At 35.3% G+C, this 25,541-nt stretch overlaps 3 protein-coding genes across 3 annotated transcripts; all 3 read right to left on the reverse strand.

Moving 5' to 3' along the window:
* Positions 1 to 969: 969 nt before the first annotated feature.
* LOC112046668 (serotriflin) lies at positions 970 to 17,430 on the reverse strand. Its single transcript, XM_024083381.2, has 6 exons — positions 17,225 to 17,430; positions 8,352 to 8,471; positions 8,008 to 8,141; positions 7,211 to 7,356; positions 5,235 to 5,429; positions 970 to 3,080 (listed from the first exon to the last, which is right to left on the reverse strand). Exons 2-6 carry the CDS (start codon positions 8,443 to 8,445, stop codon positions 2,852 to 2,854), a joined length of 798 nt encoding a protein of 265 aa, XP_023939149.2. The 5' UTR covers positions 8,446 to 8,471; positions 17,225 to 17,430; the 3' UTR covers positions 970 to 2,851.
* Positions 17,431 to 19,684: 2,254 nt separating this feature from the next.
* On the reverse strand, positions 19,685 to 23,087 carry LOC112046665 (dynein axonemal assembly factor 6). The gene is made up of 3 exons (XM_024083377.2): positions 22,892 to 23,087; positions 21,404 to 21,612; positions 19,685 to 20,433 (listed from the first exon to the last, which is right to left on the reverse strand). Exons 1-3 carry the CDS (start codon positions 22,983 to 22,985, stop codon positions 20,176 to 20,178), a joined length of 561 nt encoding a protein of 186 aa, XP_023939145.2. The 5' UTR covers positions 22,986 to 23,087; the 3' UTR covers positions 19,685 to 20,175.
* A 500-nt stretch (positions 23,088 to 23,587) lies between these two features.
* On the reverse strand, positions 23,588 to 25,262 carry LOC112046664 (probable 26S proteasome non-ATPase regulatory subunit 3). Its single transcript, XM_024083376.2, has one exon. It carries the CDS (start codon positions 25,148 to 25,150, stop codon positions 23,663 to 23,665), a length of 1,488 nt encoding a protein of 495 aa, XP_023939144.1. The 5' UTR covers positions 25,151 to 25,262; the 3' UTR covers positions 23,588 to 23,662.
* Between the last annotated feature and the right edge of the window lie 279 nt (positions 25,263 to 25,541).

Raw genomic sequence — 25,541 nt, forward strand, 5'->3', positions numbered from 1 at the left:
ATTAAATATCACATTTCTCAAATGGTGAAGGAAAAACATCGTGAAGAAACCTGCACCCTAGAGATTTTTTTTAATTTCTGTGTGTGAGAAGCCTGCCAATCCGCATTGGGTCAGCCTGGTGGACTATTGGCCTAACCCCTCTCATTATGAGAGGAGACTCGAGCTGACTAGTGAGCTGAATGGGTTGATAATGATGAATCATCAGCCGAAGGATGTCCACTGCAGAACATTAGATCTCTCATAAGGACCCTAACACCTTTCCAACTTCAAGCTGCTATTAAAACTTGTCATATAAGAAAAATCCTAATAACGTATTTTTTTTTGTTGGCCTGACCTAAGACTCGAACCCTGGACCCTTATTGTCGTAGTCCAGCTTACCGTTTGATAGACAGGACTCAAATGGCAAGAGGTCATGGGTTCGATCCCCGATTCGATGTTGTTGTGTAACTTGCTTAGCTCTTAAAAACAAATATTACATATTTGTTTTTAAGAGCTAAGCAAGTTCTTAAGAACAAATATGCCTAATATTCTTAAAAACAAGGTAGGTACATATCTACGAGAAACTGCAATATTAACAAAATCTTACCCATTCCATCCCATCAACTTAAGAAATGTTTTCCGTATAAATTTAGTATTTATAAATTTAAATAAAATTTATAAATCAATGATTGCTAGGTAGTCTAGCTTTGAAATACTCGTACTTTTCTTTCTTCCAAGAAATTTTCAATTAAATTTCTCAGCTCAGAGTGACGTTAAACCGTCATTTCCAGTCATTATCATAACAATTGAGAATTATCGTTACAAAAACAAAACATTATCGCCTTGCCCGTTAACACGAATTGAAGCTGCGTGATGAGTCTAAGCTCTATATTCCCTCTCCTATGAGGATGTTGGCCTGGCCAACTAGTGGGCCATTAAGAAAGGCTGACAATGATGATTACAATTTTTAAATGAAACATTGGGCTATTTCAATTATTTAATTAATAAAAAAAATAAAATCATTTGGTAGAAATTATAATATTCATATAATATTCATAATATAAAATACAGAAAAGCAAATAAAAAAAATACAATTAAAACATTTATTGTTGTACAGCTCGTGAGGAATAGCTTGATGTTGGCTGGCTCGATTGTTGTATGTTGGTACTACATACAGGTTAATGCGCACTTATATTATACCTAGACTATAAGCAATTATGTACCTACTTACCTAAGTATGTTTTACGTTCGAAACCTGATGGCCTATAGGTACATTTATTTGGTCTTTATCATCAACCTATTTAAATAAACATTAAATCAATTGAGAAAATGTCATTTAGGTACCTATTGTGTGACATCCACCAGTAAGCACCGGATGACATTTTTACATAGAATCTCAATTTCGTTAATATCAACTAGCATAGATATGTCAAAGATAGTGAATTAGCATACAGGTGCACTTTTGACCAGTATAAAATAAATATGTTGTCAGGGGATACTTTCCCAAACAAAGTTAGAGATTCCTTCCGGCCAGAGTCCTTCACAACTGGACCATAGATATTATGAATTATGAATCTGATTTTAACAAGCCATCGAAAGCCGCCAATGCCATCTAGTATGAACATAACGAGTTACGATGAGCTAGAAAAGTATGGGTTAGATTTCCGTTTATCCGTTTAATTAATTATCCACTCGATAACACTGTTTAAAATAAATAATATAATGGTAAATTAGAGTAACTTACAAATGCCGTAGCGGTATTCAAAAATATATATATTTTATATAATAACATAAACATTATTAACAAACAAAAAAAAGTGTAAATAAGTAAATTTGAGTAAAAGTTAGTATTAAGCTTATGTTATATTGGATACAGGGTCATCCCTTGAAGAGCACATTGAGCTTCTGGTTACGGTCATTATAATTAATCATAATTGCTACAGAGTCATACATTGTCACCCTAAACCCATTAATCCGTTTAAGAGAAGCGTGGCGGGCCTAAGCTATAAATCCATAAAATATCACATAGTTTCAAATATGAGAAAACCTGTGCTTTGTCCCTAATGGGCTAATAAAACATGCTGATTGTGATGAAATGAATGAAAGTGAAGATATACAGTATACCAGGTCATAGGAAAAACATTGTTCTCAAACCTCTTACTTTTTATTAGGAGACCATTGATACTAAATAAAAATAACCCAAAATGTAAAAAGCTCGAGCATCTATATGGTTATTTACAGTTTAAATTACTTATAATACCTAAGTACATTTTATATTAGAACAAAACTGTCATCGCCAGACCTTCGTGATTTTATATAAGTTGAAAGTTAGCCACCCCTCATTTACCTACTGTGTAGGTATAGTATAAAGGTAGGTAGGTAGGTAAGTATGCGACTATAAGAGGCAAAAATGTAGATTGGTATGGGAACTAGCAGGTTTAAAGTTCCAGACCCTCAATCAGCCAAAAAAAGCTTTATATGATTATAATTTGTTGAAATAGTTGGAGATATTATATCTTCAGTTGCCAGAAACTTAGTTTTGTGGCAAACCATTTGAAAACTGTTTAAATTCTTAAGGTATAGGTAATTCAAACAATTATACTTAAGCCTCTGGTGAAGAGTTGCCACAAAGTTAAGTAAAGAACGAAATCAAATTTATTGATATTTGAGTATTACAGACAATCCTACACCTTATCCCAAAGTCACCATGGTCCAAACTCTATAGTTTGATATATGTACCAATGATAAGTAGCTATAGCATATTGTGTACCATGCAATACCTATCTTTGGTGATGCATGAGCATAGTAATTACCTATGGCTTTTAAAAATAGCGAAAGTCTGGCTCTAAGAGTAATACTAGACAAATAAATACTACCAAGGATAATTCTTGTGTATTTTCTCATTGCCACATGAACAGGTCGCATTACACATTCCACGCTTGCAGTAACCGGGCACGTGGACCAATGAGTCGCAGTTCGAATAGAAATCTTTAACAGGACAGGAGTTCGCGCACAGTGTATCGGAGATACAGTCATTTGGACAATCGCCACACGGTTTACCCATTTTGTAGGGATACTGGATCATGGTGTCGTAATTTCCTCTGAAATCAAAATAAAAGAACCATTTTTAATGAAATATTAAACAAATCTATTCTATCCTACTAATAATATAAACGGGAAAGTTTATATGTAAGGATGGATGTTTGGATCTGCTCTTTAACGCCGCGACTAATGAACCGATTTGGCTGAAACTTAAAATGAAAACAGATCATTGTCTGGATTAATACATAGGCTACAATTTTTGTCCCGAGAAGTACATGATTTTCGAGAGATTTGCGAAAAACCGTTGTTTATGATAATTGATGGTATGGTTAGGTACTCTATCGCGACGCCACAACTAAACCGATTTATCTAAAATTTGAAAAGGGAAGACATTAAATTATTGGCTACTTTTAGCCGTGACAAAATCATGGTTCCTGTGGGATTTGCGATAAACGAAATTTCACGTTGATGAAATCGCGGGACTTCTAGTAAAAAATAAGAGAGGGTATTTAAGCTTATCAAGCTACTACGGGTTGGAGAGTTTAACGTGAAACCGATGACTTAACGTGCTCTTCATAGTACGAGCGTGTAAAACCACCAATTTACCCACTTTGGGCTGCTACTGAGAGTTTTTAAAATCAAATAGACAACAAGAATAATTGCTATAAATCATAGGCAAGAAGAAGAGATAGATTTAGATAGAGACAAATATAGCTATTGAGGCTCTATCTAAATCTATCTCTTCTTCTTGTTTATGATTCCATAATCCATGATGTAGCGGTCTTATTATGTGAAAATCTTAATAGGTCAGCATTGAGATCTATAATATCCTCTATCTGGATATCTTTAAAACTGCAAATCTCATATAAAATTTCACTATGTTTTCACCCCTATAAAATGTGATCATTAAAACCCTCATATAACTTACACAGAACTAAGCACAACATTAAGTATTTATTATCATTTTGTAGCTGAAATTGAAATTTTCATATTTTTACATCTACCTTCAGCTTCCAACAAAAACTTTGATTACAAAGTTCTCCCTCCCATCCTTTTCAGTCTGTTACATAATTTTCCACATAGATTTTTACATATGTTTTCTGTGGTTTTTACATAGAAAGAAGACTACTTACAATCTCTAGAATATACGAGTATGATATTAATTATCATACATATTAGATTATCATACGATTTAATCGTAAGCACCTTGTATTGTACACATATATATATGATACATTAGGTACATTCGTTTTGCTTAGGTACATAATAAAAAATAGCTTCGTTATAATAATACAGACCATTTGTAGTCTCGTGTCGATAGATATACTTAATCTTTTATAAATATAGAATACTAAATCGACTGAATAAGTTAAAATCTAACATGACTTACATCACAATGAGATTTTAGAAAAAACATCGGAATGTAAATTGTTATAAAATTTAATCGTAGTTTTAACTTATAGTTGTAGTTATAGCTTCTAGTCGTGTGACATTTATTATTAAAAACGGTTTTTTTTTAATAAAAAAAGTACCTAGTTATTTGAAAGCTGAGATTGGTCATTTCTTAGAAGAAAGAAAAGCTCTATAAGTATTTCATAGACCGACGGACTCGAACCCAGGACCTCGTGATCAGAATTCAAATAAGCTAACCAGCCAGTGGCGTACCTACACTTCTGATGTAAAAATGCACCGTGGAATAATTACGAATCAGATTTTTAGAAGGAATTTAGAATTTTGTATAGGTACAATTTTGTGTACAATTTGTACGAACAATGCTTACCCAAGTTAAAACCCTTGTGCACGCCACTGCTAACCACAGGACTAATGTGGCAGTTACTATTATTAAATATTTTTTCTTCAAGTCCAATAACCTATTTTAATCTACTTACAAATAATAATAATAAATAATAAATTATTGGTCCAGGTCTAGCAGGTGGAAGGCTACCAACAAAGATGTACCGCCAAGCGACTTAGCGTTCCGGTAAGATCTCATGTAGAAACTGAAGGAGTGTGGATTTTTCATCCTCCTGCTAGAAAGTCCGCTTCCATCATCACTTACCATCAGGTGAGTAGTCAAGGGATAACTTATAGAAAAAAAACGCTCAATCTGTTCTTATCACAAAATAAAAACAAATGGAATCTTTGTTACATTTACTTTTGTGCGATAAAAAGCAAAAACCTTACATCATAAAAACCCGATGATAATTACATACCCTGGACAGTAATGGCACACGTAGTTATAAAATTGCCCCCATGGTCCTCCAGCACAGTGGGCCACGCCACAGCCAACCTTATGGCTCGTGGCCCACACCATCTGCGTGTAATGGCCAACTGCCTTAAAATTACGTACTGGTGCGCCATAAGTAAAATTTTGATATTCAAGAAACCATGACTTCAATGCGAAAAACCTTGAAAAAAAAACCATAATCTATAAAAATAATTCTTATCTATACTAACATTATAAAGAGGAAACATTTGATTGTTCGTTTGTTAGTTTGCATTGAATAGGCTCGGATCTACTGAACCGCTTTGATAAATTCTCTCACTGTTGGCTATCCCCGGATGCTACAGACTATATTTTATCCCCGTATTCCTACGGAAACGAGTACTACACGGGTGAAACCGCGTAGCCTATGTATGTACCTATGTGTGTATGTTTTTAGTATGTACCAGTGACGAAGTATGGAATTTTGACGAAGGTAAGCCGTCCCAAAGATAGGGAATTTCTTCATACGGATTTTTAAAAGGTAACCCGGAGGGAATCGGCCTGTAAGGACTCTTCGCTGCTGGTATGTACCTACATAAATCCTCAATGGGTATTCCAAGACAGAGGTGGTCTGAGTCTGCAATAGGCCGTAATAAAAAAGGATCTAAATCCCCTCCCCTGCATCTAATGCCTAAATCATGAATAAATGAACAAATTCGTACAATAGAGCTAATTCTTGCATATGTACTCATATTCTGTGACTAAGTAAAATAAACAAAAAGTTTTTGTCTTAAAGTGAGTAAGTACCTAACATTATACCTATATTTATAAACAAAAAAATACTTTTGTTTACTTGCAGTACCTGCTTACACAATGCTCATTATTTCTAAGAAATTGTCGCCAGAATGCAAGTATGAATTAATAATAAGGTATTCACATTAAAATTTACAAGCAACGCCATATCTATCGACCACAATCACAATTATGCCGTCTATTGAAAAAAAATATAACGTACCACTGTGAAATTTGCATTGTCTCTTAATAAACATCATTATTTCATTTATACGTAGGTAAAATATTATAATATACCAATTAGACTTTAATTAAATTTATGTTCATTATCAAAATCAATCAATCATTCGATCGAATCAAGCGCCAGCTCTTTGGTCCTGTCTAATACATGGATAAATTTGTCAAACACCTTATTATTAAATTTTTGGTGTCCGATGACCAAGGGCCTATAGTCTCAATGCAAGCACCGCAAATACATAGCTTTAGTTGATTAAAACCGTCAAGGCTAAATAGATAGATTGGTAGGTACTCTATAATCTTGTGAACAAGATGAGACTTTATTTTATATCGTAGTGTACTTGTTCTCATTTTTTGTTGATATTCGCTTACTTCCTCGTCCGTCTGTTGTGCTCAGGTTCCCACGTCACGATCTTGACTTCACTTCGAGGATAATGAGGGAATCGTGAATACCTTATTAAAGATTTTACAGACTGACATGGTAATTTGACCTATGTAATTTTAATCTGCCTTCAAGCTTTATATTCGACTTACTATTTGCAGTGTATATCTAAGTATACAACTATATCGATTTATTTTATAAGTAGATATATTTGTATCTATTAATAATACCCAAGCTGTACACTTATATAAGGCTTAATTTACAAGCACTTTTGAAACGTCAAGTTATGTCATGATTTAATTTAATGGTGGTAAGTTGAAAACTTACAATTAAAGTTACGAGGATTCCAAATGCCTTGCTTCGAGAAGAGCCCACAACAAACTCAACAAATCAACAGAAATATTAAAAGACTTGTTATTAAAAGTTTTGGAGAGCTTTAATCTTAAGCCTTACTTATTAAATATAATTTCCAATCATAACTTTGATTTCATTTACGATTAAAATTAAATAGGTCTATTTTGAAAATGAAAAAATTACGTACATTACCTATAAATTACAATTGTTATGCTTACCAGGGAGTTTTATGAGATGACACAAAGATATTTTGTCCGCAATTGCCAAGATAAGGCACTGCGTTTTCCTTAGGATCATTGTGCTGAAGGAATATACACTGTTCTGCGTATTTTTGAGCTTTTTGAGCTGCTAGGGGATGCCATGACTGTAATGTAATAAGAGTATACTTACAAATTGAATTTTAAAGTTTTTTATATTTATGTAAGTGCACGATAGTAGAGCTGCCTAGTAATACCTACTTCTATAAGAATATCTACTTTTAGTGAGAGTCGGGACTCCTGCACTGATGGTTCCGTACAAATGAAATATACCTACTTATACATTAAACATTATGTAAACTTAAACAGTCGAAGTTAATTGTACAAATATAGAGAATCTTCCAAAAATCTGCATATTTTTGTTAAATTTTAAGCCTAATAAGTACTTAATTTGATATATTGTGACGCGATTTAGTTTGCAAAACTTTTTTTAATGATATGATACTCCTCAAAAGTGGAAGAATATTTTATTTTTTATTAACTTTACACGCCCGTCTTCGGTTCACCGTACATAAGTAGGTACGTAGGTAGGTACATGTTACAAATTTCTCTCATTCAGATCAGGGCCTGTAGCCAAGTGGCACGTTGATTCTCTTCCTACGATCCTTTCCGCTCCGAAAACTGAAAAAATGTATGACCTAGTAGGTACCTTCAAAACATATTGGCTGTAACTGACAAAAAGGACAAACACACGAGTGATCATAGGTTGATAATTCGTAAGCCTAAAAATTATGTTATTGAACTGACTTTTTACTTACCATTAGTAACATATTAGAAGCTGTAGGCCGAACTTTCGTACGAAAGAAATTGTGATATAGAATGATTTTACGTCTTACTACGGATCGCCGAGGGCTTAAACCGTCATCGGGAATCTTACTTGGTGGAAAAAGTTCTGAAATTGAAATACAAATATTCTAAAAATTTTATTACTATACAAGCCTTTGTAAAGTGAACTAATGACTCTACTACCGATTCTAAAGGCGGAATTTATTGAGATGAATCAGCTGTTTATAATATTTTTTATTTTTAAAATGGAATATAAAACAGTTAAATTTAATTAATCTCGAAACAGAATTTCTTATCATTGCTTATTGATTCTTACGTTTGTTGCCCCATGGTGTCACACTTTGTAACTGTACAATGACATCGAAAATAATAAATAAATGTATCCATAAAAGTGTCCGAGTTAATATCATCTTTAGGTAGATACTTTTGTGTTAACCTAAAACAGTGAAAACATTATAAAGTAAATATAATAAAGTACAAAAATTTTACTTAATATTCTGAGGACAATGGTCTTTTTAAATACTCATTTGGTAGACATTTAGTGCTTAAAATTATAAAAATTGGGTCATATGGCACACAAAAATGTTTATAATTAAACGCTTGAGAAACGTTGGACAATGGTAAGAACTGCAGGGTAAAGAAAAACTAAACTTAAATATAACTAGGTATAGAAGATACCTTTATAAAAATGTATGTAAAAGCGTCATCTACCACATATTAAGAACTTGTGGATATGTAGGTAGGTACATATTAGATTCCTACGCGTAGTCTTGCGGATTGAATAAAATAAAGATGTCTTTGTGTATAATAAATATTTTATTAATGTGTAAAGTCCTACCTATAAATGATAAAACAAAGAACATTATTTATCCTACCTATAACGAAATATTAGATAGGTACATACGTTACAGTAATACCTACTCTACGAAACAGCCTTAAAACTATCCTTGGTGTAAGTGGGTAACCTGCATTTGTATTTTCAATGGGAGGTTTCGGTGCCTATTTGCTATTCCCAGCAAAACTTTTTAAGAAGGAAAACTTATCACGGTCTTATAATTATTATCGGTAACTTCCCGCAAAGAGTAACGGCCTTACGCGTTGATATCTTCGAGAAGATAGATCTACGGAAAGTATGAAAAAAAAACGTAGGAATTGCGGCAGTGGCGTAGCATGCCTTGGAGGGTCCCTGTATCAAAATTAGCTGGGGGGCCCAAATGAAGGGTAAATATTTCTAATAAAAGAAACAAAAATGCTCGCTTCAAAAATGGCTTAACCTATGTAGGATGTTTCCAATTTTTCGGCGCACGCTTCACTAGAGAAAAAACTTTGCTTTCACACGTAAGAGGCCCTTTTCGAAGATCGTTAATCAAACAGCTTGAGTTTTTTGAAGACTTATGATTGGTTTATTTTTTCGTTTTCTTGTTTGTTTAGCTAACAGAAAAAAAGGATACAAAAAAATTATACAGATTCAAATGTTAGTTCGCCGCTTTGGTACATCGGCGAACATTTTGCCCTAGAAGAGTGATAAAAAAAATTATATTTTTTTAAACCATTTACCGTACCATACCATTACAATTTATTAAACCAGATCCTTATTTATCACATCACATCTTCTCCATATAGTTTTTTATGGGGGTATACCTGAGTTCCCTGGGCCGACGTTATATGGGCTGGTAGGCATTTCTCAAGTAATAATGTAAGAAAAATGTTTTCAGAAACTGTAAAAGCATTCACGTTGAATGCTTTCTGAGTTGGATTCTTAATGCAGTTTCCTCTGGGAATACGGGAATAAATTATCTTATAAATATAGCACTTACAAATAACGTGATTTTTTATTGGTAAAAGAATTATCAAAATCGGTTTTTTTAGAGATTAAAGAGAGAGATCTCTTAAGAGATTAAGATTAGAGTAAACTCTACATTGTTGCAAGGAATAAAAAAAATTGCATTCATCGATTTGAATAGAACATTTTCTACTAAACTCTATTAGTTTAGTAGAAAATGAATATTCTATTAACTACAACACATAACTAATATAATTGTTTAATAATAATATTTATTGATTCAAGCGATGGATTTGTAATCTAGACGCAACAGTATAATATATTCAATACAGCTGGACTGTTTTGAGAATGAATTTAACATATAACCAATTAAAACTAAACATACTCTGACCTACTTTCATCACTAACAAAATATTTCTCATCGGATGACTATATCTATATTTGTATGTGTACACAATTGTCCATACGAGTAAATAGCACTACTACTACTTACCGTATCTACTCGTAAATAAAGGATATTTACGAATTTTGGACAAAGAGTACCTATTTACAGCCAGCTGAAAAATATTGCAAGAGATCGGATAAGTATTTTCTGTCTGATCGCCAAACTTCAGTTTGAAGACGGCACCTGATGATGATGATAAATTTTGATCATTCTAGATCAATTTTTACAACCTGCAAAAAGCTTTTACAAATGCTTGCAATTTAAGGTTGCTCGCTTTTCAAAATATAAGGACAAAATAAAAGGTTTTCATTTGAAAAAAGTTTAAGGTTCTACTACTACTGCGTCTGAGTCATACCTACTTAACTTAAAAATAAATATTTATTTTTCTTGAGTTTACTAAGCCTTTTTCACTTGTACGTAATAAATAATAGTTTTCTAGGTGACGTGGTAAAAGAAACCAAGAAGGACATTGACATAGATCATAGTAGACCTTTGCCACCTCAATCCAGAACCAAACCAAAGCACGTGTCCCAGTAATATTGACTACGCAACAATGACACGAGTAGGTAGATCATGAAAATCAGCCGATACGACAGTCAGGCGCTCGATATAAATTGCTTATTGTGTACAATTAGCATATTAACAGAATACTTGAATAGGTAGGCCGTAGGCATAGTGCAATAAACACCTATCAACCTAAATTTCTGCTTCCCATGACATAGTTTTACGCATCAGCTGGTTTTATTCGTATTAAGCCTACCTAATAACTACTTATCTAGCTTTTCTCTGAAACAAACGTTCTAAAATAACTACCTTTGTAATTGCCTATTTTCAAAAGTAAATAGGTCTCGCAGGTAGTAAATTTTTGGGACTGTGATAGTTTTAGTTTGGGAAGATAGATGTAAGTTAAGTAACACCCACTGTAATTACACGGATAAAATTAATTCTATGGATGTAAAGGTAAAGGTAAGGTAACAAAACAAAAATAAATGAACAGAACTTTTAAAAAAGTTTAATCGAAAGCAAAGTAGTGGTGCTCGTGCGCCCCTGAGATCGCGGCGCCTGAGTGCGACGCACCCCTTGCACTATAGGTAAAGACGCCTCTGGGTGAGGGCATATTATGGAGCTTATAACTCCTTCTATGCGAGTTGGCGAGAGATTGATAATGTTAAATTTTGTAATTTAGAGAATGGGACCGACGGCTTAACGTACCTACTCCACGGCCACGGGGGTGTAACAACAACTTTCCAATGCCGGGCCGAGAATTTAAACTGAATTACTTAAAAGACAGAAAAGCTGACTAGGTATATACGTCGCAGCCCGACCCAGGATTCTAATCCAGAACCTCGTGATCCGAAACCATATAGGCTAACCCACTGGACCAAGGAGACAATATATGAACCGTAGTACAGGATACATTAGTTGAAAGTAATAAACTAGGTATAGGAATCGCATTCGGTAGGAATTTTGTTGGGCGTCATAGGAAAATGGTATCTACCTATTTATATATCCCACGCACATTACGTACTTAGTTACCTACCTAATACAATAGGTACAATTAAATCCAAATTACAAATCACATTTCTAAAATACCGTTATCCTTCCTCGTAATTTCTAACAGGATACTAATTAATACAACAAAATGGGCAAGGACATGTCATAGGGAGGGAAAATTTACCATAAACTTTATTTTCCCGTAAACCAATAATAACTTCATCATTTCCTGTAAAATGTAACTGTATGTATTCATAAGGCTTTATTTATAATACCCTGGCATTTGGTATGAATACTAATAGTAATACCTAACAATTAATTTGAATTTTTATTATGATTGATCAGTTAAAGTTTTTACTATGAATGAAAAGATCTGTAGTCCACAAGGAACCCTTAGAGTCTCGCCATGACTGTCCGTCTCGGAAATTGCTCGGGGTATATTGTAATTTTTGCACAGATAGTAAAGTGCGTGCGGTTTTTTTTCGGCAAATACACCAAACACAGCCAGTATTTCTAATAAAGTAAATTAATATTTTTGTGTTTCTGTTACAGATAACATTTATTGAGATGTCATTTATTGTCAAAAATGTGAAACTGAAAGAATTAAATGTTTTTTCACTACTCTTGCTCAAAAACACTGTCATATTACCATTCCACAGCGGGGATAAACAAGCATTTCAGCCTCTAGGGGCTAAAGTAATTATGTTTTTTTAATTCTTGTCTGTTACGAGTACTAGCCAAGTACTAGCCTACTATAAAACGGAGGAGGTTTTATTCGAAAATAGAACTTGTACTTATTTATGTATATTTTAAATGGGTGTATAATCTGAAGTAAATAAAAATTATTATTATTATTATTATTATTATATAGGTATAGTCGCCTATACAGCATACCCTATGTACGTCTCAATACACTTACAGCTAAATTAGAAAGTTGCGCACTAAAGGTGCGCACCAAAAACGTGACACTTTTTCGTTAGTTCAGTTGGTTTTACCCCTCGGATTTTTCTCATACCGGGCGCCTTATACAACGTGTCCCAAAATTCAACGATAAGCGGGCGCCAAAAGATTGACCTGCTCATGAGCACTTAAGGAAAAATAATAAAAAAAATATACCTAAATTTTTTTTTTAGTTACAAAATAAATTTTAAAATTCTTTGAAAATTTACACCTTGTATGATATTTTGAACTACCGCAGCTACAATTTCTTAAATATGCTTAAGATTTTTTTTGTATCGGAACCTAAGTAGTACTACTATTCACCACAACTCTTAAAAACACCACAATGCCCGCAGTTTTTACACAAAAAAAAATCAAAATATTTTTTTTCCCTCAAATTTTTAAAGATTTTTACTTTCAGTCTACTTTGACTCATGGTCTTGCAAAAAAAAGTATGAACACCGCTATGGCAAGTTATTTTCAAAGTTGACGCAACTAATCAAGATTTCAAAATAGTATAATACCCTAGGATAACTAGTCACAAAAAAAAATATGCGTACCATTTGTAAACAAGAACCAAATTTCTTAATTGTTCTTGTTGTTAGTAATAAATTTTACTATGTTCCAAAAATGTGTTTGTTATTTTAATTACACAACATTAAAGTAAATGTTCGAATTGTTTTCCACCGGCATTAATACAGGCACGACATCGCCTTAAAAACGACCGTTTTATTTTTCGCGCATATCTTCTAGCATTGATATGTGCCGCAGCCTGAGTGATTTTTTGCCGAAGCTCGTCCAATGTCGTAATCGGTTTTGCGTAGATCCTGTCTTTGAGACAACCCCAATAAAAGAAATCCAGGGGGTTTAGGTCGGGTGATCGGGGTGGCCATAGGATAGGACCAAGTCGCCCGATCCAACGCCCCGGATACTCGTGGTCTAGGTATTGTCTCACAGGACGAGCGTAGTGAGCTGGGCAACCATCATTTTGATACCACATATTTTGAAGGTCGCTTAGGGGGACGTCTTCTAGTAATTCTTGCAAATCATTTTGTAAAAAGTTCAAATAACTGTCCCCATCTAAGTTTCCTTGTAATTCAAAAGGCCCAATCACTTTTCCATTTAAAATGCCCGTCCATAAGTTGACCTTAAATTGATATTGGGATTTGTCTTCTCTCATCAGGTGCGGATTCTCATTGCTCCAGCTGTGTAGGTTGTGAAGATTTAAATAGCCATCTTTCTTGCAGGTTGTTTCATCCGACCATAGTACTTTATCCAAGAACTGAGGATCTTCCCGATGCTTTTGAAGCATCACTCGGCAAAATGCGATCCGCAGTGGATAGTCCCGTGATAGTAACGTTTGTACACGTCTGTAATGATATGGGTGTAGCCGATGACGTTTTAGTATTCGATGTGCTGAACTTTTTGGGATTCCCGTAGCTGCTTCTATGGCACGCACTGAGGTAGTTGAATCAATGTTTATTTCATTGAGAACTTCTTCATCGCATTCCGATCTAGGTCTTCCAGCGTTTCTTCTAGCTGACGGCAAACGACCCTCCGAAAACGCTTGATGCACATTCATAAATACCCGATAATCTGGATATCTTTGAGCGTTTGGGTACCTTTCTCGATACAATCTGCTAGCAGCGTTAGCATTGCACCGACATTCTCCATAAATGAGATGCATGTTAGCGTATTCCATCGGCGTGTATGGTTGCGGCATGATAACGCTAAACAGTCCAAAATACACCAAAAGTCCAATTCACAAAACACAGGCACAGTCCAAAATAATGCCAGGTCAGTTCAGTTTGCAGATCACTTAAGTCCAGTCCAAAATGCAAAGCCAAAAGTCGTTAGTACGAGAGCCACGTCAATTGAATACGGAAAGTTGCGCAGTAAACAAAGGAGCAGAGCGTACTGACTTGCTGGGAACAGGATTTTCTTTACCTGCATCATTGTCATTCAACAAAGAACATCTGTCTATCCCTCTCTAACGTATACTTATCGCTATCTTTCTCTCTCTCTCTCTCTCTTATTTTTAAATGTTATCGTTCGTTCCATTAAAATTCTAGGAAATTGCAACGTATGACTCACATCATTTTGTGCATAAAGTAAAAGTGATTTCTAGGAGCAAAAACATTTTAGAAATTTAGTTCTTGTTTACAAATGGTACGCATATTTTTTTTTTGCGACTAGTTATCCTAGGGTATTATACTATTTTGAAATCTTGATTAGTTGCGTCAACTTTGAAAATAACTTGCCATAGCGGTGTTCATACTTTTTTTTGCAAGACCATGAGTCAAAGTAGACTGAAAGTAAAAATCTTTAAAAATTTGAGGGAAAAAAAATATTTTGATATTTTTTTGTGTAAAAACTGCGGGCATTGTGGTGTTTTTAAGAGTTGTGGTGAATAGTAGTACTACTTAGGTTCCGATACAAAAAAAATCTTAAGCATATTTAAGAAATTGTAGCTGCGGTAGTTCAAAATATCATACAAGGTGTAAATTTTCAAAGAATTTTAAAATTTATTTTGTAACTAAAAAAAAAATTTAGGTATATTTTTTTTATTATTTTTCCTTAAGTGCTCATGAGCAGGTCAATCTTTTGGCGCCCGCTTATCGTTGAATTTTGGGACACGTTGTATATAAAAAATCGATTCTTAAGGAGTAAACTCCAATAAAAAACTTTAAATTGGATGAAATGCAGCGTTCTTGTTTGTGGAATGCGATTATTTTTTCATTTTATTTTTATTGAATTGCGAATAGAGCAAAATTTAAAGACATGGGACATCCTTTACGGTTAATACCTTTGCCTTTTTCTCTTGTGAAAAAAATAAAATTAAAAAGCGAGAATTTAAAAAACAATTGGCGTGAATAATACACACTTGATTTTTTTCCGAAATTCATTGTAAATTTGTGACCGTAACTTACATATTTTTCAACAATAATTCTTATTGTCGTCTTCATCTAGTGAGAATCGTAATTTGGAGATGGATGAAATTTTCAATCTGTTACCATCAAAGTCGAGACGCATTTACTTAAATACTTACCTACGATACCTACGAAAAAAATTTAATAAATGGAGAAAACAACAACGAATAGATTCACTTACGAAAGGAGTTTTTTAAACTATTATCACCCACGTTTACCTCACATACTCATTATTTATCTACCATATTATCCAAAATTGTAGACTTTATACATTTAATTTTCAATTAAAATAAATCATTGAATATTGTACTAAACTATTTTATTTTCTCACAATCGTAGTGAAAAGCAGAGTGTAACACGTGGGGCTAAACCCATTATAAACTCGGTTTCTATTTAGGCGGCCCTCGCCTTACGTATCGGGCCCTAAAATTACTTACGTAATTACCCATTATTACGAGGAATACCTCGTATATAATGGGTCTTTTTAGCCCCTTGTATAACAATCTACTATTTATTATAGTTTACCTCAAAAACTTAATTTTATTCATAAATGTTGAGCATTTTTCTGACATAAAAACTTTTAAAAAAGTACCCTTCGTTTTTAGACGGATGATAAAGTTTTTATATTACATTACAACACATGTGCATTTCACTTTACATTAGGGCACATGTGCATAATGAGATACATCCGTCTTCATCAACCCATATTCGGCTCACTGCTGAGCTCGAGTCTCCTCTCAGAATGAGGCCAAAATTGATTAGGCCAATAGTCCACCACGCTGGCCCAATGCGAATTGGCAGACTTCACACACGCATAAAATTAAGAAAATTCTCTGGTATGCAGGTTTCCTCACGATGTTTTCCTTTACCGATTGAGACACGTGATATTTAATTTCTTAAAATGCACACAACTGAAAAGTTGGAGGTGCATGCCCCGGACCGGATTCGAACCCACACCATCCCGAATCGGAGGCAGAGGTCATATCCACTGGGCTATCTCATCTCTCTCTCTCTCTCTCTCTAATGAGATACATTACAGTATTGAAATTGCTGAAATAAGAGATACTTTACGAGCAAATGTGTTATAAAATAATTTTCATGTTTCGTTACAATAAACGCAATACAAGCGTAGATAAATCAATTCGACACTCATTAATTCAACAACGAATATAAAGCTGTTTTGTTTACGTACATACTCGTATTGTACAACTAGACATCTAACATTATTATTTTTCTTTACAATATAACAAAATTAATATTTTACAAACCATGATTACAAGAAGATTGAATATTGATTTAATTAATTAATTAAGATTGAATTTAAGTACCTACAGAGTTTTTAGTTTCAAAATAATTGATAGTTAATTTGGTATATTATTTTAATTGCAGCATATAAGCAATGATGCAGTTGTATCCACTATGATCAAGAGCAATATTATATTGGTGTTGATTAATTGATTCATAAGATGAATATGAATTAAATTAACTCGCGCGAAGAATGAAACAGGACCTTCTGGTTATAAAGCAACACTTACACCACTGCGCCACAGAGTTCGACAAAACTATTATAAATTTTACAGGCAATAAATAAAACTTACCCTTAATGAACTGGAGTAATAAATGGCATAAACAAAACCAAATATGTATTATGTTTTTTGTTTCAATTCATAAGTAGATAGGTACACTTTGCACTTTTATCAGAGTTAATAATAATAATTAAAGAGTAAATATTTAATTATTAAGCAGATTTGTTAAATTAACTGAGTTGGCTACCACGCCATGCGAGTGTAGGAATTAAAATAAATGAGAATGGATGGAGTCGCGATGCCGACTGACCATACGAGTACCTACCGATTGTTCGTCATGTGTTCAGTACAATAATATGAAAAAAAATGTTTAACATTGGTAAACATATTACTACAAGCAAAAACTAATAGGTAAAGTGAGAAACTGCTACACACGTGATTAAATTTAATTTGTATTTTTTTATAAATGCAGCAAGTAGTTAGGTACCTACTAGTGGCAAAGGACGGAATATTGACGAAGGTAAGCCATCCCAGAGAAAAAGAAATTCATACCGCTTGATATACAAAGTCCGGTTTCACATACATCTTTTCTTAAACAAACAATAATGAATGAACATATTGATTTTTGAAGGTAACTCGGCGGGAATCGGCCTGTATGGACTCTTCGCCGCTGGTACCTACTTATCGTACCTATTAATGCTTATTCGCTGATACAGCCTACCACGACAAACTATGGATCCGTTATCAATCTATACTAATATCTATCAATCTATACTAATAATAAAGCTGTAACAGGTCCAATTCTGTACATTGAAGATATTTTCAAAATTTTTATTGGAGAAAATGTTCTTTAAAAAATAACATCGCTCTATTTCATCTCCAGTCAAGAAAATGAATTAATCTTCTATTAATCTTATAGGTTTATCTAATTTATATAAAATTAGATGAACAAAGCAATTGTTTTATCCTCAGTACTTAATTTAGTTTGTTAACTATCAAAACATCTAAAGTATCAAAATATTTTAATTAACTGCAATAAGCCAATTAAAATATCATAGCTACTGAAGTAGGAACTTGAGATTAATGACTATAATATACCTGACTGTTAAATAATTTTGGAAACCCAAGGTTAACCAACTTTTAAACAAACAACTTGACTGAGACCGCATAGAGGTTCACTAACTACAATATGATCGTCATTAACTGATGTTAAGAGACGATGTAGTCTAACAGTGAAATTCATAGACGTTGTGGGGGCGCCCCCAGGGGATCGTTCACCAGCTGAGTTTTGACTTATATATAGAAGGAGTAAATGCTAAATAATAAATAATAATATTGATTTATAATCATCAAATAATATTAACGAAATTAGAGTGTTCGAAATGAGTACGAAATGTTTCCCTCATCACACGAAATGTTTTCCAGTTGTGCGAATCGAACTCACGGCCCGGGATGCAGAAAGCAGAGTCTCACTACCCACTGCCGTCACTCTAGATCTAGATAGAATCTCGTACTGCCTAGTCATTTAGGTGATTAAAATTATTGATATGGCATTTGATTGCCACAAATTGACGCCTTGGTTCTAGCAGGGGCATTGATTACTCGTACTTTAAATAACTAGGACGATTAGTCGTTAGAGAATATGGAACAATGAAACTAAGAGCTCTACCTTACCTAACAGTTTTTTGATAAGTATTGTACACTACGGACGCCCGCGATTTCATCCGCGTGAAATTTAGATTTTCACAAATCCTCCTCCATCCTCGGGAACCATGGATTTTTCCAGGACAAAAAGTAGCCTATGTTTTAATCCATGCTATAATATATCTCAATACAGAATTTCAGCTAATTCGGTTCAGTAGTCGACGCGTGAAAGAGTAGCAAACATTCATATCATCAAAATCATCAGTTTTTGCAAATCTCGCGAAACCACGGATTTTTTCGCGATAAAAAGTAAATCTTAATCCAGAGTAAAATCTATTTCCATTCCAAATTTCAGTATCACTTCAGTAGTAGCGGAGTTAAAGAGTAACAAACATCCAAACACCCATACAAACTTTCGCGTTTATAATATTAGTAGGATAAAGTCTACCTGTCTACCCTACAGAAGGAATTTCATTTTATTCTGAAGGCTGGTTCCACTGGGTTCCCCAGGGGCCGGTCCCATGTCTCAACTGTGAGCTGTGGTCTGTAATTCGCAAGTTACCTACTAAAATCTTGAAATGTATATTTCTGAAATAAGATTTAACACACGTAGAGAATTAAGAAAAAATCTCAGGTAGGTATGCAGGTTTCCTTACGATGTTTTTCCTACACCGTTTGAGACACGTTATATTTAATTTCTAAAACGCACAACTGAAAAGTTGGAGGTGCATTGCCCCGGACTGGATTTGAAACTATGCCCTCAGAATCGAAGGCAGTTGCCATATCCACTGGGCTATCACGTCCGCATCGATATAGTCGATTTTAAGGTTAGAATCGTTCGTTTTGTAGACAACAGTGCACTGAGTAAAGCTGGGCCGGCCCGCCCATACGGCGAACGGAGCGGTCGCTCCAAGCGTCCAATCCTAGCCTAAGTGGTAATGAAAAATATAAGCAATTTCTGTTTTTTCGATTGTCTATATTTTAAGCGATGAGATGAACAAGACAAGCGCCAATACAGTGCGCGGGCAACATTGCTTCGCCATCCGGTGTCCCAGAGCATAATTTTAGAAGTTATTGATATTCTATGACATCTAAACTCCTTGTCGTCGGTAGACGGTATTGCGCTTGATTTTCAATTGGTCTCTCCACAGTATGGTCGAGATCTTCGTGTTCCATATTTACTTTGCACTAACAATTAGTATAGGTAACCTATATATACCTATTATTAGAAGCAAACAGGAGAGGCGCCATAATTGGATCTCGATCCATTCTAAAAACTTTGGTCCGGCGCTGGCTGGGTAAATACTACTTTTGTAATAAAACAAAGATTGCTACAATTTATACGCGTCAATATTTTATCATTGGTTAATTAGGTATGTTTAAAAGTTAACAAAATCAAATTCTCTCTGTAACTTCAATGTCAGAACCAATGTTTCCTCCGTGGAGTCCCAGGTTGCTTTCGATGTGTCAGGGTTAATTTCATGAGGCAATGGAAGTTTCAGATAGTATCGGGAAGAGTTAATCGTGACGCTCGACGTATCGACGTCCAAATCTACGTTCTCTTTTTTATCTTCAGGCATCTTTACTCTAACGACAAGGTTCTCGCAGCTGGCTGACGATGGCGTCTTTGGCCCCATCTTTGAACATGAGAAAAAATCACATTAGGTATATGTAGACAGGTTATATAGACTACAAGCCCTTGAACAAAAATTACATGGGAAATGATCCAACGATTATATTTGGACTCCTGCGCTGGAAAAATGTACGGCGTTTTTGGGTAAAGTATCTGTATATGTGTACAAAACGAATTGCACAAATGCCGTACAGTACCTATTAAATGGCCTATTTTGCTTCTGCAATTGTCGACAGTAAAAGTTTGTTCTGACTTCTGGCATCACCATTTTAGTACGGCACTAGGATTTTCGACATTTATTTTTAATCATCTTTAGCACTATAACAAAGCTGTACAATTATAATTAGTCATAATTCATCATTTGTACCTGAGAAATTCCATTTACTCGCGTACTCACCACTGTACCACTCGGAAATGAGGGCATAGTGTTCAGAGTTATTTTCTGATATAGTAACAGCCTTCTAAGCGTTATTCACGTTGGGTCATTTCACAGGTAGTTTTTGTTCAAGGGCTTGTAGTCTCATAGCTTGACAACTTCGTTCGGAACACTCCCGATGGTCCGCGCGGGCTGGGAAGCGTGTAGCGATGAATGAAAAACCGACGGCTGATGCACCTCACTTCCTCGCACGCACCATTTCACACCCGCGCAGTCTTTCCCCCATCACCCGCATATCATGGGAGTGTCATTAACGAACTTGCCAGACTATAGTAGGTATGGAACTCAGCAAGTAAATTGAGAGAGAACAAATGGCAGTTGTCTCATGTCTGCACAGGTAGGTACAGTTATAAACAAAAGTGGAAGTAGATATGCTCCGCGGTTGCCCAGAAAATAAAAAAATATTAAAGCTTGGTACCTAACCTACTATTTTTTCTAACAGTAGTGTTCAAGTACCTAGATACCTATTAAAAAAAGAAAAAAATATTTCAAGAAAACTTTAATGTACGCGTAGGTACCTACGTATGGGTTTACCTACTTGAAGAAAGACATCCTCCGCACTGACAGATTGCAGATAGTTCATAGTGTAAACAGGAGTTTTCCGATCTCTTTCACCGAATCCTACTTTACCCATGTTTTCGGCTTCTTCAGCTTCTAGGCTTTCATATTCTTCAATTGTTTTAGGTGTTTTCATTGTTGGCAAATCGCGAGAATTATTGTTCTCCCTCGTAACGGTTATATCATATTCTGCAATGAAGGTAATCAATAGTATTTACTCATATCCAATACTGGCTAGTGTGAAGTGGCACTAGGTACATGCACTCGTATAAAACGATAAGGAACCTGTGTGTAAACAGTAGGTACATCAAGAAAGGCTGTAGTATAGGTATTGTACCCAATAGAGATAATTGGATTTTTGTTTCTTCCAAGAAACTCTCAGTAACAAAAAAAAATTCACAATCTATTTTATTTAACAAGGCTAGACCGGGTCTCCTGGATGGGTCTCCTCCTAATGGAGATATGGCTTAGCCATAGCCATATCTTCATTAGGAGGAGACCTACCACACTGCTCCAACGCGAGTTGACGGGCTTAGGGTGATTATGTTAAAATCATTGATACCTATCAGATGCCAACGATAATGGCCGGGATTTGCCATGCTCTCCGGCTACGGGGGTATAGGTACCTACCACCAACAACTTCCCAACGCTGGAATTTTTACTAAAATACTATATAATAATAATAGAAAACTCAGTAGGTACCTAAGTATCTCATAACTCGTCCAAGGTCTCGAACCCAGGAGTCTGGGAGATCTCGTGACCCAAAACCAGATATGCTAACCACGAAACCAACGTGGCAGCAGGTAAAATTACCTGTTTTAGAAGTGGGCAGGGGTGATAGTTACGGGTAATCACTACGTTCAGCAAACATACCCGAGTGGGAGAATCAAATAAAAGGGTTTCATTTAATTTGATATCCTCACTCGGGTTAAAAGTCCTTTTTCTACCTACTTAGGTATCTACTTGACTTCATGAATATAGGGGGTTTTTCAGAAATTTTAATTGTAATTTGTAGTTTAGGTACAGAATAGGTACTTTTGGACACTTAAGTTACAGGTCACCAAAAACACTTCAAATTTTTTGTGTGTGTCCGGCTGATCAATCTCTGAAACTAACAAGTAGACCGGCTATTTAGAAATAATTCCCGTGTACAACTAGACGATGGTATTATGAGTACCTAATGGTGGTAAGAACAAGCTCCAACTTACAAGTCTAGCGTAGGTATTCCACGTAAACTAAATACGAAGTAGTCTTTTCTAAATTAGCTAATGTAGTGTAGATATGTGTGCCACATAACCAGATAGATAGATCTATGCAGCCTTCGACCAAGATGGAATGCATGAATGTTGAAGGCTGCATGAATGCATTGCCCAGCGACAGTGTCCACTGCCTAGTAGGTACCTAAGTTAGGTTCGCTCGTTGCCATACTACCAACAAAGACAAAGGCAGGAATAATAATAAGACTTACTAGTGGAAGGAAAATCATCTCCCTGCAAAACATCCGGCTCAGGTGCTCTTAGCAAATCAACTAACTTTTCAATGTTTGATGTAGTGAACTCCATTTTCCTTTTGGATGATCTTTATTATAAAGTGTATTTTATCTATGTCTTTAACTATACTGAAATTGAGATATTTTATTCCAAGTTCAATATTGTCATTGATCTATCTCTATGTGACATATGGAAACAAACAGTAAACAAATTAATTAAGGTTGCTGGGATACAGAGCTGTCATTGAATTATTAACACAACAATCAATATTTATAGTATGTGTCAAATTACTAATAGACTAAGAGCCTGTGGACCCCGGACCTTTGTCATTTTATAAAGCTGAAAGTTTATCAGCTCATGCTCGTCATGAGTAAGTAGGGTACCCAATTCAAAGGATAAAGTGTAATATTTCATGTTTTTCTCTTCATAATATGAGAAAACATATTCCCAGTCGCCAGTCACTTAGCTTCGTGACAACCCTTCGAAAAACACCATTTTATTTGTAACTTCAAGGGTTGCCATGAAGCTAAGTGTCTGGCAAAGGGGGATATCATTTCTCATATTATGCCAAACATAACAGGAACTACACAGATGAAACCGTGGGTCGTCATGTCTCTGTCAGACAGACCAGTAGTGAGATAATATTAAGAAAATGGGTAAATAAATAAAACTAATTATATTTTATTAGTATTTCATGAGTTTATTTCAAAAACTACATATAACATTGATATATTAATAAAATTGTATGTTCAAGGAAAACCATCATCATCTTCCTCAGCCATTTCCTTAGCAAGTTCCAGATCCTGCTGCTCTCTCTCACGTCTCTCTTCTGCACTTTCCAGCTCCTTGCCATAAGACTTTGGTGGGTATCTCATTGCCTTCACACTTTGGTTGTGCAACTCCAAACAGAACGATATGCGCTGGTGAAAGGCAAGCTGAGGTTCTCTTGTGCAGTAGAGGTCTGAGCTTTCCTTGTTGCTCATGTACCCCTTTTCTGAGTCAAGGGTAGCTTCAATGACACCATCTCGAACAGCTTTCGCTACAATAAATTCAGCATCTTCAGCTGAATCCAATCCCAACTTTCTTGCAATATCTTTAGGAGAAATCCTGGAATACGACATTCCAATAGAACGAATTGCAGTCTTGATAACATTCTGACGAAGACGCAGAATCAGTGTGAAGGTATGGTCAGTCCGAAACTGGGGTCCAAAGTTTTCCAAAACCTCCCCAAATCTTTGCAGATTACCGAGTCGGACAGCTTGAGTGAGTTGAAAGTAAGGAGCCAAAGACTTTCTGAGCTGGGCTTGACGGAAAATAGCACGCTCTGGTATGTCTCCTAACAGTAACTCAACAACAATAGCTAACTTCTGTACTGTCTGTCTAAAGCCAACAGCTGCAGTTTGAGGTGCTTTACGCAGAGCTTGCACTAAGTGTTTGTGTGCATCACTGTACTCTAACCTAGCAGCTTTGATCCTGCCAAGATAATAAAGGAATCTTGCCCACTCATTATTGCTGGCACTCTCTGGGAAGACTGATTTACTGACCAATTTATCAGCTTGATCATACAAGGCATAGTGGAGATAATTACGCAAAAGGCAATTTATCAGTACAGCTTGCCCTTCATAATCATTCCGAAGAGTGGATGTGCGTAAACGTGCATGCAAAAGCCCTCTAATGAGGTCAAGTTTATTAGTCAGTTCGAAAACTCTTGAGTGATAGAAATAACACTTGGCAGCAATCAGATCCAAAGTTCTCCGGTTTTGAGCTGTAACTTTATTCATCAACAGTTGAGAGCATTCAACGGCTTCTTCTAACTTGTTAGTATCCAATAAACGAAGCAACACCAAGAGATGTATGTATGCATCTACTTCAGGGACGGGTGACTTTGGAGCGCTTCGAGACCGCGGTGCTTCTATCTCTACAGCGTCTGGTAAGGCCATTTCTACGAACGCAATCAAAGCGTCTTTGTCTGAACTAGCTGGAAATAGTTGGTTTATGATAGCACGAAGGACATTACCGTTTAACTTCTTCCTGGTGCTCGGAATCGACCTGAGTACACGCATTGCGAATCTTGGCTCTTTTGAAGAGACAGCTTTATCAATTTGTCTGACATGCTCTCTTAAATCCTGGACAGCGAGTACGTCGGCGTCCTTCTTCACTTCAGGCATTTCCACATCGCTCGCTGCAGCTGGGCTGTCTACATTCTTCATTTCAACATCTTGTTCAGCAGGTGCCATTATTGCTTCAAATTATAGTTTTACTTCAAATTAGTCCAAAAGTTCACAAATAATCAAGTTACAAATTCAACAATTCATTCTGTCAGGCCAAAATTTGCGTTCTGTCAAGTCAACGTCAAAAAACAAAATATGCCGAGTAACTACAAATTCGTTCAAAAATAATGAATAGTTAGATTTTCAAGCCCTGTTCATATTACCTTATTCTTTGTATATTTAACGGAAATAACATTTATTTGTACCCTTCATAAAAAATAAAAGTTAATTCTCGAGTTAAGTTAATTCCTAATATTATACAAGATTCTTTAAGAAAATATACATTTAATCGTTATCGATAACAAAAAAGGTACAACATACGTTACGCATACGTAGTATTAATCTGTGCGTGATACCG

Source organism: Bicyclus anynana, chromosome 3, assembly GCF_947172395.1.
Source record: "Bicyclus anynana chromosome 3, ilBicAnyn1.1, whole genome shotgun sequence".
Classification (NCBI taxonomy): domain Eukaryota; kingdom Metazoa; phylum Arthropoda; class Insecta; order Lepidoptera; family Nymphalidae; genus Bicyclus; species Bicyclus anynana.